The sequence below is a fragment of the Myotis daubentonii genome, chromosome X (genome assembly GCF_963259705.1).
Source record: "Myotis daubentonii chromosome X, mMyoDau2.1, whole genome shotgun sequence".
NCBI classification, from domain to species: domain Eukaryota; kingdom Metazoa; phylum Chordata; class Mammalia; order Chiroptera; family Vespertilionidae; genus Myotis; species Myotis daubentonii.
Window position 1 is genome coordinate 22,128,532 of NC_081861.1, and position 19,540 is coordinate 22,148,071.

The 19,540-nt window shown below is 40.5% G+C and overlaps 1 protein-coding gene across 4 annotated transcripts in view; it reads left to right on the forward strand.

The window, feature by feature from the left end:
- The window catches only part of ATP11C (ATPase phospholipid transporting 11C), a 226,948-nt gene that overhangs the window by 113,284 nt on the left and 94,124 nt on the right, over positions 1-19,540 (forward strand). For all 4 annotated transcript variants that reach the window (XM_059679783.1, XM_059679781.1, XM_059679780.1 and 1 more), the window contains exons 3-5: positions 9,371-9,460; positions 11,727-11,807; positions 16,345-16,452. In XM_059679783.1, the coding sequence (XP_059535766.1) occupies positions 9,371-9,460; positions 11,727-11,807; positions 16,345-16,452 (279 nt within the window). The remainder of the gene's footprint in view (positions 1-9,370; positions 9,461-11,726; positions 11,808-16,344; positions 16,453-19,540) is intronic.

Here is a 19,540-nt window from a genome sequence, read left to right on the forward strand (position 1 = left end):
CACAGAGAGGAAGGCAGAGAGATAGAGAGTTAGAAACATCGTTGAGAGAGAAACACCGATCAGCTGCCTCCTGCACATCTCCCACTGGGGATGTGCCCGCAACCCAGGTACATGCCCCTGACCGGAATCGAACCGGGGACCCCTCAGTCCGCAGGCAGACGCTCTATCCACTGAGCCAAACCGGTTTCGGCTGCTGAGAGTTTCTTGATTGCTGCTTCACTTTTTTAAATCGTTATCAGCCTATTCATGTTTTCTGATTCCTCCTGGTTGAGTTTTAGAAGATTGTATATTTCCATGAATTTGTCCATTTCGCCTAGGTTGTGCAATTTAGATGTTCATATTATTTTCTTACAATCCTTTTTATTTCTGTGGTGTCAGTTGTTCTTTGACCCCCTTCATTTCTGATTTTATTTATTTGGGTCCTCTTTCTGTTTTTTGATGAGTCTGGCTAAAGTTTTATCTTTTTTTTATCTTCTTAAAGAACTAGCTCTTGGTTTCATTGACCTTTTATAGTTTTTTTTTTTTTAAGTCTCTATGTCATTTATTTCCACTCTGATTTTTATTATTCCCTTGTATTCCTCTGGGTTTTTCTTGTTGTTCTCTTTCTAATTGTTTTGGTTGTAGTGTTAGACCATTTATTTGAGGTTTTTCTTATTTCTTGAGGTAGGCCTGTAAACCTATGGTTTTCTCTCACAGGACTGCTTTTGCTGTGTCCCATAGGTTTGAGGTCACTTTGTGTTCATTTTCATTTGTTTCCAGGAAGTTTTTATTTTTTTTATTTCTTCCTTGATCTCATTGGTAACCCATGTATGCTATTTAGACTCCTTGTGTTTGAATGTTTTTGAGTTTTTTTTATTTTTTATTTTAGTTCATTTCTACTTTCTTGCCATTGTGATCCAAGAAGATACCTGATATGATTTCAGTCTTCTTGAACTTGTACAGGCTTATTTTGTGTTCTAGCATGTGGCCTACCTTTAGATTCAATTAAATCCATCTGATCTTAGTGTGTCATTTAAGGTCATTATTTCCTTGTTGATTTTTTTTTTTTTTGTCTGGAAAATCTATCCAGTGATGTCAGTGGGGTGCTAAAGTGCCCTACTATGACTCTGTTGCTGTCTATATCTCCCTAAAGTCCTCCAGGAGCTTCTGAATATATTTAGGTGCTCATATAGTCAGTGCATATGGTTTTTACCAGAGTTATATATCCTCTTAGTGGGTCCATCCCTTTAGTATTATGTAGTGATCATCTCTGTCTCTTGTTATGGCCTTTGTTTTGAAGTATGTTTTGTCAGATATAAGTATTGCTATCCCCACTTTGTTTTTGTTTTCATTTGCATGGAAAATTTTTTCACCCCTTTTCTTTCATCCTGTGTGAGTCTTTCATTCTGAGGTGGGTCTCTTGTAAACAGCATATATATGGGTCCTGTTTTCTTATCTAGTCACCTACCCTATGTCTTTTGATTGCAGCATTTAATCCATTTATATTTAAGGTTATTATTATTATTTTGACTATTATATTTATTTTTTATTTTTTTATTGTTTAAAGTATTAGAGATAGTAGTACATAAATCTCCTTTTTTCCCCCTCATTGACCTTCCCCCGGCTTCCCCTACCCCCCGGCACATGCCCTTACCCCCCCCCCCCAGTGTCTTGTGTCCATTGGTTATACTTATATGCATGCATACAAGTCCTTTGGTTGATTTCTTACCTCCCCCCCTCAACATTCCCCAGCTTTATAATAGGTACTTATTCATTGTTACTTTTATTCTTTTTTGCCTATGTTCCTATCTCTCTCTCTACTGCTTCTACTTCTTACAACAGTCCCTTTAGCATTTCTTGCAATGCTGGCTTGGTGGTAATAAATTCCTTTAATTTAGTGGGGGTTTTTTGTATTGTTTTGCTTTGTTTTTGTCTTAGAAGTTCTTTATTTAATCTTAAATGAATAATAGTCTTGATGTATAGAGTACTCTTGGTTTCAGATCCTTGTTTTTCATTACTTGGAATATTTCATGCCATTTCTTTCTGGCCTTTAGTGTTTCTGTTGAGAAATCAGCTGACAGCCTTACGGGAGCTCCCTTGTAGGTAACTGACCATCTCTCTCTTTCTGCCCTTAAGATTCTCTCTTTGTCCTTAATATTTTCCTTTTGTTATAATACTCCTATAAGACCCAATGGTGCAATCTCCTTAAACTCCTGAGATGTCTGCTCTAGGAGTGACCCTTTTGTGTGTTGTTTGGGCTTTACTGTTAGAATTGGGTCTTGATTATTGTTATATCATTCATAGGTGTGTTCTCCCCTCAAGGTGGCTAACTGTGAGGCTCAGCCCCAACCACCTCATATGAGTTGTTGTACAGGTGCTGATGGAACAAGACAAGCGAAAGAGGAAATGAAAGGAAAACATAGAAAAGGATCCAACAATGACAGCAAAAACAACCATAAAAGAAAAGAGAATTAGGAAAGAGAAAAGACAAGAATAATAAAAGAAAGTGAAAGAACAGCAATAATAAAATAAAAAGAATGCTAGAAGAGAAAAGATTCTGAAAGGAAAGAATGGAAAGAAAAAATAACAATAAAGAATATGCAAAGGAAATGCTAAAAAAAAGAGTGTGAAAAAATGAAAAAAAGGAAAGATAGCACAAGAAAATAACAGTAAGAAAAGGAGACAAGAGATATGAAAGAAATAAAAGAGAACCGGGAACAATAGTAACAATAATAATAATACCAAAGCAATAAAAATGAAAAAGAGAATAACTGGGGGAGTGAAGTTCGCCTCAGCAGATTTTAGTGATTACTAGGTTTTCCCGTTGGATTCTGCTTTTATGTTGTGAGGCTGTTTTGCATACTGATTTCAGGCCTCCCGGGAGATACTTTTGTGTTAACCAATGTCAGAAGCTGGCCACGTTTGGCTCTTGGGAACTTCTTCAAAACTTCAAGCAATCCACATCTTGTGGCTGCCTCTACTGGGCTTTGCTGCCCATGGGAAGGGCCCAGCTGAGCTTGTAGACTGGCTTTTTTAGCACCATGGGGCTCTGAGGCCGGTCAGCAAAAATTCAGAAATAAGGGAAGATGGTGGGTGTGTTGCCTGTCCCAGAGCCAGTCCACTGAGTCTCTTCTGAAATATTTCCCTGACCTCGGCAGGGTGGAACCCCTCTTAGGCAGTCCGGTGGGTCTGCCAGAAGCCAGGAGTTTCTATCAGCTCTTCGGTGACAGGGAAGTGCCAACCACGTTCCTGATAATAGACTGGGGGGGGGGGGGAGATGACCCCACTCCAAAGCGCTCCCTGAGACTGCTGCCTCCTGTTGAGATGCAGGATGGGGTGTGCTGGATTTTAGAGGGTGGAGTGAGTGGGATTGCTTAGGGTGGGGCAAACTGTATCTCAAGGTGGCCAGGGTACTTGCCTTTCCACAGACTTATGCCTCTCTGGAAAAATGGTTGCTCCTATATGGTGGGGGGATGACCCAGCACAGGTATCTCGACAGCAACTCCCCAGCGACTCTCCCCAACTCCTTCCACCCCTATCTCTCCTCAGGCTACTCCAGTCTGTATCGTTTTCCCTCTGTGAAACCTAGGGTGAGTGACTGGGAAAGAAAATCCCTTAAAAAAAAGTTGCTTTGTCTCTGGGAGTCTCTGCTCCCTGACAGACGTGGGTGGCTACTGCTGGCTCTGGGATGCCCTGCCTGGGGTCCTGACCTCTCTTCTTTCTAGGGAAACCCTCCTCAACCTTGGGCCAACACTCCTAGGAGCTGGGCTAGCCCCTTTCATGACCCTGCGCTTTCTGCCAGCCTTCAGGTGGTAATTCAGGGTGAAACTCCCCAGTTTAGTTTTAATTCTAGTTTGGTTCTGGAATTAGGTGCTAGAAAGATCCATCTACTCTGCCACCATCTTAACACCTCCCCCCATAATTGCATCTTTAGAGGCCACATTTATGTACCAATTATATTCACTGCAGAGTATTTGTGAAGTACATTGTATATACTTGCAAACCTGGCAGTTTTCTGTAGAACCCATTTTTAAACATATTCTATGTCGGTGTTGCTATTCAATTTTATAATTGCATGTTAAGATCCACTTCGTTGAGTAAGAACTTACTTATGGCCCCCCAAAAAACTTTATTCTCATTGTTAATGAAAGAAATGCTACAAACATTTTCTTCCTGTGAATTAACATTGTAATTTGTTTTAGTAATTAAGTCTGAGACTACTATTTAGGTAAACAAGTCAATTTGAATAACTTGTTATATATGGCTTTAATTAAATTTAAATTTAAATCAGATTTTTCTAAAAAGTAGGCTTTTCTTGATCTTCCTTAAAATAAGGTATGCTATATGACATTTGTATTATAATAAAGAGATGAGAAGTTTAATTTTGCTTTTGAGTTAGAGCAAAAGAGTTAAATGACCAACACACAAGTTTTAATCAAGATTTCTTGTTAGATACCTGTGGTAAAGGGGCTATAATATGCTCTCTGACCTTTTTAGTTTGTTTGGAATTTTGAGTTTATTTTTTTAAATATTTTTATTTTTTCAAGTACAGTTGGCATACAATATTATATTAGTTTCAGGTGTACATCATAGTGATTAGACATTCATATAGATTACTAAGTGATCACCCCAATAAGTTTAGTACCCACCTGTCACCATACATAGTTATTAAAATACTAGGGGCCCAGTGCACAAATTCATGCACCTTGATAGGAACTGTGGGCCACGAGGCTGCAGTGGGCATAGGGGTGAGTCTTGGCCCATCCTCCCCGGCCCCTCCTGCCGCGGCCCCTTATCCCCTCTCTGCTGATAGCCCTGCTCCCACCACTGCCACTCCCACACGCTGATGGTGCCAGCATTGCTTGTACCTGCTGACGGTACCGAGTGATTGGGTCTGGCAGCAGGTGCGAGCACCATCTCTGGCACCGGCAATGGGTGCAAGTGGGGCTTGCACCAGCAGTGGGTGCGAGAGGAGTCTACTGGCCCCAATCGACCCTCAGGAACAAGGGGAGGTGGAGAAGCCCTCAGGGGTGATCGGGGCCAGCAGCCGCCACTTGTACCTACTTATGGTGCCGAGTGATCGGGGCTGGCACTGGGCGCCGGCAACGGGTGTGAGTGGCGGCTCCAGTGCCAGCAGCAGGTGCGAGCGCTGGGCAGGACCACGGTGCACGGGAGCAAAGAATTTTCAGTAACACCAGAAGCAGCAACCGGCCCCCCACCTTGGTCTGGCACCCCTGCTCACCTGCTCTACTATCCCACCATGGCCAACGCCCACCATGTTCTGCACTCTGCTGCCTGCTGCCGACACTCACCATGTTCTGCGTGTGCCCCCTATCATAGCGCTGTTCGGTTGTTCCGCCGTTCAGTCTGTTTGCATATTAGGAATATATATATATATATATATATATATATATATATATATATATGTATATGTATATATCTCCTATCTAATAAAAGAGAAACATGCAAATTGACCATAACCCCAACACCCTTCCCATTGGCTAATCAGCAGGATATGCAAATTAACTGCCAACCAAGATGGCGGCCGGCAGCCAGGCAGCTGAAGCGAATAGGAAGCTTGCTTGCTCCAGTGATAGAGGAAGCCAAGGTTCCCCGCCTGCTGCTGCCGGCCTCTGAGCTGCAGTCTAAGAAACAATGTTGCAATTATAGAAGCTAAACAAGCTCCAGAAACTTGCTTTCAGCCAGCCGGGCTTCAGCCAGCAGGACCGCAACAGTGTTTCAATTATAGAACCCAAACAAACACAGTACCTGCTTTCAGCAGCCAAGGTCTCAGAGCTGGAGCCGGGTCTCAGAGCTGGAGCCGGCTCTCAGCTCCAGTGACAGCCATAGAAGGTAAATAAATCCCAGAATAAAAAAAAAAAATTAAAGAAAAGGAGAGGCTGGGAGCTTCAGTCACCTGCCAGTCTGAAAACAGCCCTCAGCCCCTCACCCAGACTGGCCAGGCACCCCAGTGGGGACCCCCACCCTGAAGGGGGTGTGACCAACTGCAAACAGCCATCATCCCCTCATCCAGGCTGGCCAGGCACCCCAGTGGTGACCCCCACCCTGAAGCAACAAGATGGCAGCTAATTTGCATACTGAAGGTGGGGGGCAGTGGACAAGGCTGTCCGCGGTCCAGGACCCGGATCTGTGACCCTGCTGGGCGGGGGGCAGTGCTTGAGGCTGTCCGCGGTCCGGGACTGGATCTGTGACCCTGCCAGGTGGGCGGCAGCGCTTGAGGCTGTCCACGGTCTGGGACCCGGATCCATGTCCTGGCAGGCGGGGGGCAGCGCTTGAGGCTGTCTGCAGTCCCGGGACCTGGATCTGTGACCCTTCCTGGCGGGGCGGCAGCTCGCACAGCGGCAGATCGACCAGGGTTGGGCAGGGCAGGAGCCTGGCTTCCACCCAGCCCCAGTCACTCTGGGCAGGTGAGAAGCACAGAGAGCCTCTGGACAGGGGAGGCAGGCCAGTGGAGGGTGGTCTGTACTCCCCACATGGCGGTGGTGACAGCTGTGACCGCCCCAAGCGGAGCCTGCAGGCTGAACTGAAGTAGCGCCTGCAGGCCATCAGTGCCCAGGAGTGGCTGCGCAAGATCCGCCTCCTGGCCCAGAAGGTGCAGGATCACAGGGACAGCCACCTTGGCAGGCCAGACTGACGTCCTCCTGGCCACACCAGGGGGGTTTGCGGATCTGCAAAGCCAGAGGCCTCCAGTGTGCACATCCCCCCCTGGCATGTGAACATCCCCCAGCACACTGTCACCCTCCCACGCCTGCAACAGTTGCAAACCAAGGCGTGCACAAGTTCCCCCCGCCTCTCCACTGCACTTCCATCAACCTGGCATGCCTAACACCCCCACAGGATGTGCACACATCCCCTCTGATGTGCTCACGTCCTTTGGAGAGTGTCTGGGTGTTCTGGGTGCTGATGGTGGGCGCCTGGGAGATGACAGTCAGAGGGCGGAGTGGTGATGCCCTGTTCCCACAGAGGCCAGTGCAGCTGCGAGATCACCTCTGGGGGGTTAATGCAGGTGCTGAGGCAGGAGCAGGTGCAGATAGACACACTTGGTGGGCACGGGCAGCCCTCGCTGAGGTGCCTTTGGTCAGCGTTCAAGATCAAGAACCCAGAGGCGGAGAGGAATTCTGTCCTCTCAGTGAAACAGTGGGATAGTCGGGGCAACTGTAGAGGAGGAATGTGCACTTTGGGTACCAGCACCCATGAGCGAAGGCTGCCCTGACTGAGCCTCGCTTGCTTGGGGCCTAGCGCACTCCTGCCGGGCAGCGGGTTACAGGACGTGATTTTCCGAATTAATGAGAGAAAACATTGATTCTCCTGCTGCCCACGAAGGTGTTAAGTGAAGTGGGGAGACATGTGAGGAGTGAGCGGGGTTCCCTGTCTGGGGGTTCCAAATCTGCTGTTGGTTTCTTTCACTGCTGACTAGAGATATACAGGGTTTCCCCCCAAAATGTATACACACTTTGAATACCTACTAATTCCAATGGTTTAAGCATAAGAAAGAAACAACAATGGAGCTGTTATCTGTTAAAAGTGTGGGCACAAACAGGCAGTTGAACATTCCCTGAGGGGTCTCAGATTGGAGAGGGTGAAGGCCAGACTGAGGGGCCCCTCCCCCCCACCCACCCCAGTGCACAAATTTCATGCACCAGGCTACACTATATATATATATATATATATATATATATATATATATATATATATATATATATATATATATATAAAATAAAAGGCAAATAGACTGAACAGTGGAACAACCGAACAACCCGTCACCATAGCTAAGATTTGGAAACAACCTAAGTGCCCATCAGTAGATGAATGGATTAGAAAACTGTGGTACATCTACACGATGGAATACTATGCTGCTATAAAAAGGAAGGAACTCTTACCATTTGCAATGTCATGGATGGAACTGGAGAGCATTATGCTAAGTGAAATAAGCCAGTCAATAAAGGAAAAATACCACATGATCTCACTCATTCATGGACAATAGAGACCATTATAAACTTTTGAACAATAATAGATACAGAGGTTTTGATCCCTTTTATTTTTGGTCACAAGCTGCCTTGGGTATCTGATGAAAATGTGTACTCTCTTCTCCCAACTGATGTCCATGCACACACAATTATGCACTTAATTTTGAATGGACTTCCTTGAGGTACTTCTGAAACTTGGGGGAAGAACTTTGTAGGTTGTTTGTTGGTTATAATGGAGCTGCATCACTGAATATGTTTCCCTCCATTCATCTTCATTTTCTTGATATTCCTTTGGGAAATCGAACCCATATGCCTTTTAAAGAGGGGTTAGTAGTAAATTCCCATGTTCTGTTAATTTGGCTTTTCATCCACCTCACTTAATTTAATGGATATTTTCTCACATTAGTATAAATTTAGATATTTAGCTTAAGAGACTTTTTTTTCTTACTGGTTTCTGGTCTTTTTTATTCAAGTATCTAGAAAATTCAACTTCCTCTGGTGATTTTTAACTGACTCAGTTATTGTGCTTATGGTATCAGTGAGAAAGTCTATGTGATTTGACAGTTGGCCCAAGAGGTCTCTCCTCCTGCCCATGTACAGTTTAGCATTAAAACCTTTATATATTACCAATTACAAAAGCCCAGGGTGGTATGTTGTTGATTATAGTGAAAGTTCTCTGTGACCCAGGGTTATGTGTACTCCTCAGGTGTCATGGATCTGGGAGGTACTGGTTGGGACAGAGTTATATCTGTGATTGTGATCAAGACTCCAGAGGTTAGCTGAGCCAGAGGAATTAATTTGTTCATTCATTCATCCAACTAATTTATTGAGTGTCTACTTTGTGTCATTGCCTATTAAAGGAGCAATTTTAATAAAAGTGCATATATTATTCACTGCAACAAGTGTTATCAAGGAAGTGTTGGATGATAAGAGAGCACATAACAAGGAACCTAATTTAAATTAAGACAGGGAAGGCGGAGGTCTGGGACTAGATGGCCCAATTGTAATAGTCAATGTGAAACTTTATTACTCAAAAGTGTTTATTTACTATATCTCTAAGTATATGCTTATTCGTATGTATGAGGTTTGGATGTGTTTTTTTAAAATATGTTTTTATTGATTTTAGAGAGAGGAAGGGAGAGGGATAGATAGAAACGTTAATTGACTGCCTCCTGCACGCCCCCTACTGGGGATCAAGCCCACAGCCTGGGCATGTGCCCTGACCAGCAGTCAAATTGGTGACCTCTTAGATCATGGGCCGATGCTCAAACAGTGAGCCACACTGGCCATGCATTGGGTTTTAACATGTTTTCAAAGTGGAGTGATAACTTGGACCCATATGAGTCATTGCTAAGATTTTTAGTTTGCTTTTTGATCATATGTTTTTTCTTTCTTCTTTACAGTATACACTTTGGAATTTTCTCCCAAAGAATCTGTTTGAACAGTTTAGAAGAATTGCAAATTTTTATTTTCTCATAATTTTCCTTGTACAGGTAAGAGCTCCATAAACTGCCACTCCACTTTTAGAAACTTAATTACTTCAAACAAATTTTCACTCTACTTCTAATCTTAAAATGACCTGTGATTAAAAAGATGTTTCAGGGCTTATTATAATAATACTTTTAAAAGTACCGATATTACATATTAAGGTTTATATTATTTTATATATTTCTAAAGTAGCACTTTCACTGGAAAACTTGTTGTAGCTGTTATTTTTTTAAAAACTTTTATGGATTTCATATTTTTGTTCACACTTGAAGCACATGTATTATATACCATTAAGCGCATTGGTATATATCAAAATTGGAAATAGTTTAGGTTAATAGTTTACTTTATTAAACACTAATTTCAGCTTAATGGAAAGTGTATCACTTATCTTCCTGATTATTAGTTATGCTCTTCATTCATTTACTTTAAGGGTGAAAGCCTAGTATTTAGACATTTTAAATTGCATCTTCCATTTTAAGTCTGTAAGTTATTAAAATCTTTCCCTTGCCAAAATCAACCACTGAAAATTTTACTACATTAAAGGTACTTTTCTCCCTCACTTCATTTTTCTAAAACAAAGCAGAAACATTTCAATGAAATTGCTGAAATGCCTTATTGGTATTAAGTGCTTCTGTTTATCCACTTTAAGTTTTTAAATAAATGGTACTGTAATTTAATTTGGCCCTGCTACTTAAAACCAATCTGGTTTATGATATGGGAAAGAGCCAATTTCAATTTTGAATGATGGGGCACTTTAAAAGAGGCTCCCTTATATCCATGGTAAGATGTCTTACAGACTAGCATAAAATAAACTACATAGAGGATTATGAACATGAATCATTCCACTTGGCTTACAGCGCATCTCAGTTCAATTTAGTGAACATATAGCAAGCACTTCTTATGTGCCAGACAACAAAGATTTTAGCAGGTGCAATGAAGATACAGCTTTTCTATCCTGAAGGAATTTATGTATAGCCAAAACTAGTCATGTATTCACTTAATTTAATATAGTAAAAGTCATAAAAGTAGCATTAGCAAAATGTTATGGGGATATGGTAGAAGTTAAGATTTTTTTTTCTACCCAAGAGGAGCTTGAAAAAGTTTCAAAGAGTAGGTGATATCTGAACTGAGCCTTGAAGGATTAGAGACTGGTATCAGTCTGTGTGAAGGCACAGAGCCATGTAAAAGCCTGCGTCTGCAACACAGTGTGTGTGGCAGGGGCAGGTCTGTGTGGGGGTTAGAGATGAGAGTCAATGAATTGTGAGGGCATATGGAACTCATGGTCCTCTGTCACTCAAATCTAGTTCTCATTCTCTTTCAATGTTTCCTATTTCAGTGAATGACAACATCAACCAGCCATGTTAATCAAATACTTGGAAGACATCTTTAATTACCCCTTACAAGAAATTCCTTATTAGTCATGCCATTTTTGCCTTCTAAATATCTCTGGAACATCTTTCCATTGCTGCTGCTACTCCCCTCATCCAAGCCATGATCTTTTATCTGGATTAGAACAGTAGCTTCCTAAATGGAATCCCTGCCTCCATTCTTGTTCCCTTACATTTTATTTCCCACAATGCCGTGAAAATCTTTTCAAAATGTTGTTCTCTTCATGTGAACTCTCCCTGGTTAAAAGCTTCAATTATTTCCCACTGTTTGTGGGATAAAGAATTAATTCTAGCATAGAGGCCCCTGCTTGGTCTGGCCCGTCTCCCTCTCCAGCCCTGTCTCACACCACATGCTTTTGTTACTGGCTCCCTTTATTTCATTACCTGTATAACACTCCCTCCTACCATAGAGGCTTTGTATACACTGTTTACTGTTCCTGGAAAGCACCCTTCTTTCATCTAGTTAACTTCTGTTTACTCTTTAGGTCTGAAGGTATTTTTTTAATACCTGGTTTTCCCTGTAAGCTGCCAGCTGTATGTGGTCAGGGACTTTTCTCCATCTGTTTAAAGCAGCATCTCTAGAGCCTGGCTGATAATAGTTCAGGGACTGACAGAATGGTGCTCAACAAATAGATGGTAAATGAATGGATGTATTTCAATAAAGGGGTTAATTCAACCTGTGATGAAAACTAAACCTGATTTAGAAGTATTTTTTTAAACTAACTGCTGTGTGGATTGCTTTTGTTTTAATGAAAATTAACATTCACCCTGCTACCAGAATAAGTTTTGTCTGCATTCTTTCTGAAATTTTTTCAGCATGTACAGACTGCATATAAGTTATTGACTATTTTTATTTTACTTTCAATTTAATTTCTTTACCTAGGTCACAGTAGATACACCAACTAGCCCAGTTACCAGTGGACTTCCACTTTTCTTTGTTATAACTGTTACAGCCATCAAGCAGGTAAATTTATTATTTACATTTATGTCTGCATTTTATTTCTGTCTAGTTTGAATTTCATTGTCAAGGGTTCTCTTTCATATTTATATAAAGTGGACACTATATCTGAGGGGTTTAATTTATATTTGGTTCTTATTGAAAATCTCTTAAAATGATTATAAAATACATCATTAATATTCATGCTCCTTTCTTTCTCAATATTTTTGTGTGAGAATATTATCCAAGTCAGGAAGTGGGAGGCAAAATGTTAATGTGCATTAATTTTTTTCATTGTGGTATGTCTATTTGAAACATTTCCAATCTAGTGGACTTTTTGCTTGTTTGCCTATGGTAGATAACACAAGAGCATAAATACTTTAATTTTGTTGTCTTTTCTGATGGTGCTGAAGGGGGTGGTAGGTGGAGGAGACTTTTATTGTCTTGTCAAAGCTGACAGCTGCCATGGTTTGTAATGCTAATGTTGATACTGGACTAAAGGGGCTAAAGGAGTCCGTTTGCCTGTATGTGTCAAAGCCCAATAAAACAGGAACAGGAGCTTGCAGCCAAAAAAAAGTAAAGGTTTATTTTTAGTAAGTGGCCTGCCAGGGGGAATCATAGATGAGCTAATGCTCAAAGACCTGGCTCCCCAATGGCTTCCAGAGGATGGGTTTTATAGGGACAAAATCATTAATCAAGACAAAGGAAGTTAGTGTTGTGATATACTAAACAGACACAGTCTCTGTAGTCATAGAGTTGACATTATAGTAAGGACACAAACAATAACAACAAAACCACAAAGACATAATTTAAAAATGTCAAGAAATGCTATGAAAGAAACAAAAAAATATTTGAACTGAGAACTTACACTAGTATGTATCAGAAAAGTTATTCACCTCCAATAGCAGAAACTTCTCAAAAACAATATCTTAAATATATTTCTGTCATATGAAAGAAATCTGGAGGTCGTCATTCCAGGGTAGATGTAGTGTTTCTATGATGTTGTCACTGGACTAACCGGGTCCATTTGCCTGTGTGCATCAAAACCCAGTAAGACATTAACAGGAGTTTGCAGCAAAGAAAATAAGAGTTTATTTTTAGATGGTGGCCCAGGCCTGAAGTCATAGGTGAGGTAATACTCAGAGACCTAACTCCCCAATGGCTTCCAGGGAATGGTTGTATAGGGGGTGGAAATCATTAATTATGGTGACTAAGGGAGTTAGGGTCGTGGTCTGTACTTATTGGTCAGCACTAGAGTAGGGGGTGGTTGATCAGTGCATCTGGTTTTGCTGCTTTACTGGGCCTGGAGCTGAAACATAACTGAAGATTAGATATTATCTCTACTTTGACCTGATCAAAACTCTGTTTCTGTGGTCAACAGACCAGAGGCTTTGTTCCTAAGATTATTTGAACCTCATTGTCCTGAGGGCTTAATGATTCAGGAAGTAGACATGCAAGGGAGAAGGAGGCAGGTGAGTCAGGGTTCTGGGCAAGGCCAGTTTGAATCAAAAGGAAAGAAAAGAGAAAAGGTTATACTAAAGAAATGAAGTTTCTGCACAGTTACAATGTCTTTGAAGTATTTTGAGCATTCTGGATGAAATCGAAAATGGACAGAAAGTGGAGGAAAAGGGATAGGTTAGCAATTTTTATCACATAATTAACCACAAAACCAGGCTAATTACAAACATACTTTTACATAGTACTTATCAAGTGCTTTTAACAGTGTCTCAAAAGAACTTCCAAATTAAAAGTCTGCTTAACAGTATTGGGAACAAGGTTATGTTTCCTCCTGGGGTTATCTGGTCTTCTATCTTGCCTAACAGGAACTACAAGAATATTTTATCAAGTTCTTGGTTACTAAATCAAGACTTTTGAAATGTTCTTTCCCTTAAGCTGTTAGGATTATTTTCTTTAACGTTGTATAATTGCTGCTTCCCAAAATATCCTGTATGGTTTCAAAAGCTCTTACTGATTCATTTTATTTCCAATACTAGTTCATATTAGGACCTTTCTCTCCTCACTGAAATGATAGCCTAGCATAGTCATAAAGAGAGACAGAATTGGAATGAATATAGCAACTGAGAAAAAAAAGGGGGAAGCAGTCAAGGTATTTTTCAAACAGTTATATTTGAAAAGGTACAGATATAATTATAAAGAAAAAAAGGAAAGTATTGTAAAAAACAGGAGAGGAGGTTGTACTCAAACAAATGAACATCCTCTCGCCTTGTTTCTTTTGCCTTAAATATATTCCAGACAAAAAGCCCAAAGAAAAATGAGCCATTAGACCTTTCCCTGATTACTTCTAATTCTAAAAAATGAACACCAATTTATATTTTCTTTTACCACCAAGTCAGTGTAGAAGTTTAACTATTGATCTCTAAAACTTATTATATATTCTCTGCCAAAATAACCCTAGCTTGCTTTTTCTATTCTGTCCCTGGGAGGATTTCAGTTTTCTCAAAGATGATCACTCCAGTGGTCTACTACAGAAGAATATATTTAAGTGGTTAAGTCTGTAAGAAAATAATACCCAGAAATTTTTTTTTTCAAATTCAAAAGTAGAAAGATCAATATTAACTTGAATAAGAGTAGAATTAAAAAGAACAGATCATAGTCCTTCAGTTCAAGAATATTAACGCTCACGCCGAAACCGGTTTGGCTCAGTGGATAGAGCGTCGGCCTGCGGACTCAAAGGTCCCAGGTTCGATTCCGGTCAAGGGCATGTACCAGGGTTGCGGACACATCCCCAGTAGGAGATGTGCAGGAGGCAGCTGATCGATGTTTCTCATCGATGTTTCTAGCTCTCTGTCCCTCTCCCTTCCTCTCTGTGAAAAATTAATAAAATATATTTTAAAAAAAATTTTTAAAAAAAAGAATATTAAGGCTCTAATGCTTGTGTTTTCATTAATACTTAAATGTTGAATGGTAGAACCTTTTAATACAATAAAGCTATTTACCTAAGGGATATTTTGAAAGTGTATCTTAGTTTTTCTATAAAAATGTAATGTCTCTTTAGCAATATATTTTGAAACTAGAGGTACGGTACATCGATTCATGCACCGGTGGGGTCCCTCAGCCTGGCCTGAGCCCTCTCGCAATCCAGGACCCCTCACAGGGGAGGTCGGAGAGCAGGTTTTGGCCTGATCCCTGCAGGCCAGGCCCAGGGACCCCACCGGTGCACAGACCTGTGTACTGGGCCTCTAGTAAATATATAAAAAGCTCTTCAACCTTCCTCAAATCATATAAGATCTTTGGTAAATTTCTTCCCCCCACGTCCTTCTGAGATTCATCAGTCTGTTCCATGTTTCCATGCCTGTGCATTGAGTGTCTGCCCCCTGGTGGTCAGTGCGCATCATAGCTTCCAGTCAAACAATCGCTTAGGCATATATATATATATATCATATATATATGTATATATATATATATATCATATATATATGTATATATATATATATATATCTCAATATATATATATATCCTATCTAATAAAAGAGAAACATGGTAATTATTGTACGACTGCTACCCTTCCCATTGGCTAATCAGGGCAATATGCAAAGTAACTGCCAGCCAAGATGGCGGCCGGCAGCCAAGCAGCTTAAAACGAACATGAGGCTTGCTTGCTTCAGTGATGGAGGACTCCAACATTCCCCGGCTGCCACTGCAGGCCTCTGAGCTGCAACTCTAAGCAACTATGTTACAAATATAGAAGCTAAACAAAACCCCAGAAACCTGCTTTAGTTGCAGGGCTTCAGCCAGCAGGATCGCAACATTGTTTCAAATACAGAAGGTAAACAAAGGCCAGAAACCTGCTTTCAGCAGAGGAGGCCTAAGAGCTGGAGCCAAGCCTCAAAGCTAAAGCTGGCCCAGAATAAAAAAAAAAAAAAAAAAAGAAAAGAAAAGAAAAAAAGGAGCGGTTGGGAGCTTCAGTCACCCGCCAGCCTGAAAACAGCCCTCAGCCTCTCACCCAGACTGGCCAGGCAACCCAGTGGGGACCCCCACCCTGAAGGGTGTGTGACCAGCTGCAAACAACCATCATCCCCTCACCCAGGCTGGCCAGGCACCCCAGTGGGAACTCCCACCCTGATCCAGGACACCCTTCAGGGCAAACCACCCGGCCCCCACCCGTGCACCAGGCCTCTATCCTATATAGTAAAAGGGTAATATGCCTCCCAGCCCCGGGATCAGCGGAGTTGAGAGGCCTCCCGGCACCTCCGCCCTTCTCTGTGCATGACAGGGGCGGCATCCCAACTCCCCAATCAGCCCTGCTCTGAGCCCGACCAGGGGCTGCACCTAGGGATTGGGCCTGCCCTCTGCCACCCGGTAACAGGCCTAAGCCAGCAGGTCGTTATCTCCCGAGGGGTCCCAGACTGCGAGATGGCACAGGCCAGGCTGAGGGACCCCCCCTTCCCCCCGAGTGCACAAATTTTTGTGCACTGGGCCTCTAGTATATATATAAAATACTGTAAGTATAAATTTATGCTGGTAACTCATGGAGGTGGTTATAGAAATTTAATTCATTATATGAATTTGATTGTATAGTTTTGTTGTTTTCTTATCCTTCTAGGGATATGAGGATTGGCTGAGACACAGAGCTGACAATGAAGTCAACAAGAGAAATGTTTACATTATTGAAAATGCAAAGCGAGTTAGAAAAGAGAGTGAAAAGATCAAGGTATTAATTTTTGTTTATTCTTTATTATGGTAAAAAATACACCTTTTTTCTTTATGCTTCTTTATTATGATAAAAAGTATACTTTTTAAAAATTCTTACCCAAGGACAAGGTTTCATTGGTTTTAGAGAGAGAGAGAGAGAGAGAGAAACATCCACTGGTTTCCTCCTGCACTCACCCCAACTGGAGTTTGACCGTGCAACCTAGGTATGTACTCTGACCAGGAACTGAACCACGGCCCTTCAGTGCATGGGACAACACTTCAGCCAGCTCAGTCACACTGGCCAGGGCTGCACACCATTTTTAAATGGACAATTGATTCAGTGGCATTTAGTGCATTCACAGTGTTGTGCAACCATTGACACTGTCTAATTCCAGAACATTTTCATCACCCCAAAAGGAAACCCCCATAAGCTATTAAACAATCATGCTTCATTCCTCTCTCCCCCAGCCTCTGGCAACCACTAATCTTCTTTCTATTTCTATGAATTTACCTATTCTAGATATTTCATATGAAAGGAATCATACACTGTGTGGCCTTTTGTGTCTGACTTCCCTTAATGTAATATTCCCGAGGTTCATTCATGTTGTATGTATTAATACTTTATTAGTTTTTATAGCTGAATAACATTTTATTTTATAATTATACCAGTTTGTTTACTCATTAACTAATTGATGGAAGTTAGTTTTTTTCCCATCTTTTGGCTATTATGAGTATTGTTGTTACAAACATTTCATGTACAAGATTTTGTTTGAACACCTGTTTTCAATTCTTTTGGGTATATACCTGGGAGTAGAATTGCTAGGTGATACAATAATTCTATGTTTAAATTTTTCATGAATTACAAACTGTTTTCCAGAGCAGTTTTTACCATTTTACATTCTACCAGCAATGTATAAGATATTTTGTTGCCAACAGATTTTATTTTAATTAATAATTAACTTTACTTTTTAGAGCAGTCTTAGGTTCACAGCAAAACTGAGCAGAAACTACAGAGTTCACGTATACCTTGTTTTCCCACAGGTACAACCTCCCTTGTTACCAATATCCCCCACGAGATTGGTACATTTGTTATGATTAATGAACCTACATTGACATATCATTATTATCCAAAGCTTATAGTTTACATTATTAGGGTTCGCTCTTGGTGTTTTACATTCTATGTACCTGAACAAATGTATAAATGACATGTATCCACCATTATATTATCATACTGAATTGTTAAACTGTCCTGAACATCCTCTGTGCTCTGCCTATTCATCTCACCCTCCCTTCCTTCAACCTGGAACCACCACTAATCTTTTTACTGTCTCCATAGTTTTGCCTTTACCATAATTTCATATAGTTAGAATCATACAGTATGTAGCCTTTTCATATTGGCTTCTTTCACTTAGTAATATGCATTTATGTTTCCTTCATGTCTTTTCATGGCTTGAGAGTTCATTTTTCTTTAGTGCTAAATAATACTTCATTGTCTATATGTAGTAGTTTATTTATCTATTCACTTACTGAAGGACATCTTGTTTGCTTCCAAGTTTTGGCAATTATGAATAAAGCTGCTATAAACATCTATGTGCAGGTTTTTGTGTGTACATAAGATTTTAGTTCATTTGGGTAAATACCAAGTGTGACTACTGGATTGTATATTAAGAGCTTGTTTAATCTTACAAGAAACTGCCAAACTATCTTCAAAGTGGCTATTCCATTTTGCACTCTCATTAGCAGTGAATGAGAATTCCTGTTTCTCCACATCAGCATTTGTTGTCAGTCTTGTGGATTTTGACAATTCTAAAGGTGTGTAGTGGAATCTTACTTTTGTTTTAATTTTCAATTGTCTAATGACATATGTTGTTGAACATCTTTTCATATACTTACTTGTCATGTTAATATCATCTTTGGTGAGGTGAATTTTTAGGTGTTTTGTCCATTTTTAAATCAGATTGTTCATTTTCTTATTGGTGAGTTTTAACAATTTTTGTATATTTTGGATAGCAGGCCTTTATCAGATGTGCTTTTTACAAATATTTTATCCTAGTTTCAAGGTGTTATTTTTTAAATTTAAATTTTGTTATTACAATAAAGAACACATCAAATTTACCATTGTAAGCATTTTAAGTGTACGGTTCAATAGTATTAAGTACATTCACATTGTAGAGAAACAAATCTCTAAAACCTTTTCATCCTATAACACTAAAACTCTGTAACTACTAAACACTAATTCCTCCTTCCTCCATCCTTTGGTAAACACCTTTCTATTTTCTGTTTTTATGATTGACTACTTTAGGGAGACACTTCCTATAAGTGGGATCATACAATATTTGTCCTCTTGTGACTGGCTTATTTCACTTAAGCATAATGTCTTCAAGCTTCATCCATGTGGTAGCATATGACACGATTTTCTCCTTCTTAAGGCTACATAATATCTGATTGTATGCATATAGCACAGTTTATTAGTTCATCTGTTGACGGACATTTGGGGTTGCTTCTACCTCTTGGTTATGAGAATAATGCTATTCTGAACACACATGTACAAATAACTCTTCAAGATCCTGTTTTAACAAGATATGGATGCAACCCACATGCCCATTGATGAGTGTATAAAAAAGTTGTGGCACACAATGAGATACCACCTCACACCCTCAGAATGGCCATCAACAATAAATCAACAAACAAGTGTTGGCGAAAATGTGGAGAAAATGGAACTCTTATGCACTGTTGGTAGGAATGCAGGTTGGTGCACCCACTATAGAAACCAGTATGGAGGTTATTAAAAAAATTAAAAATGGAACTGCCTTGTGACCCAACAATTCCACTTTTGGGTACATATCTGAAGAAACCCAAAACACTAATTCAGAAGACTATATGGACCCCTATGTTCATTACAGTGTTATTTATATTAGTAAAGATATGGAACCAATCCAAGTGTCCATTAATAAGTGAGTAGATAAAGAAACGGTGGTACATATATACAGTGGAATATTCCTCAGCTATAAAGAGAGCAAAATCTTTTTTTCTTTAATTTATATTTTTTATTGATTTTTTACAGAGAGGAAGGGAAAGAGATAGAGAGTTAGAAACATCGATGAGAG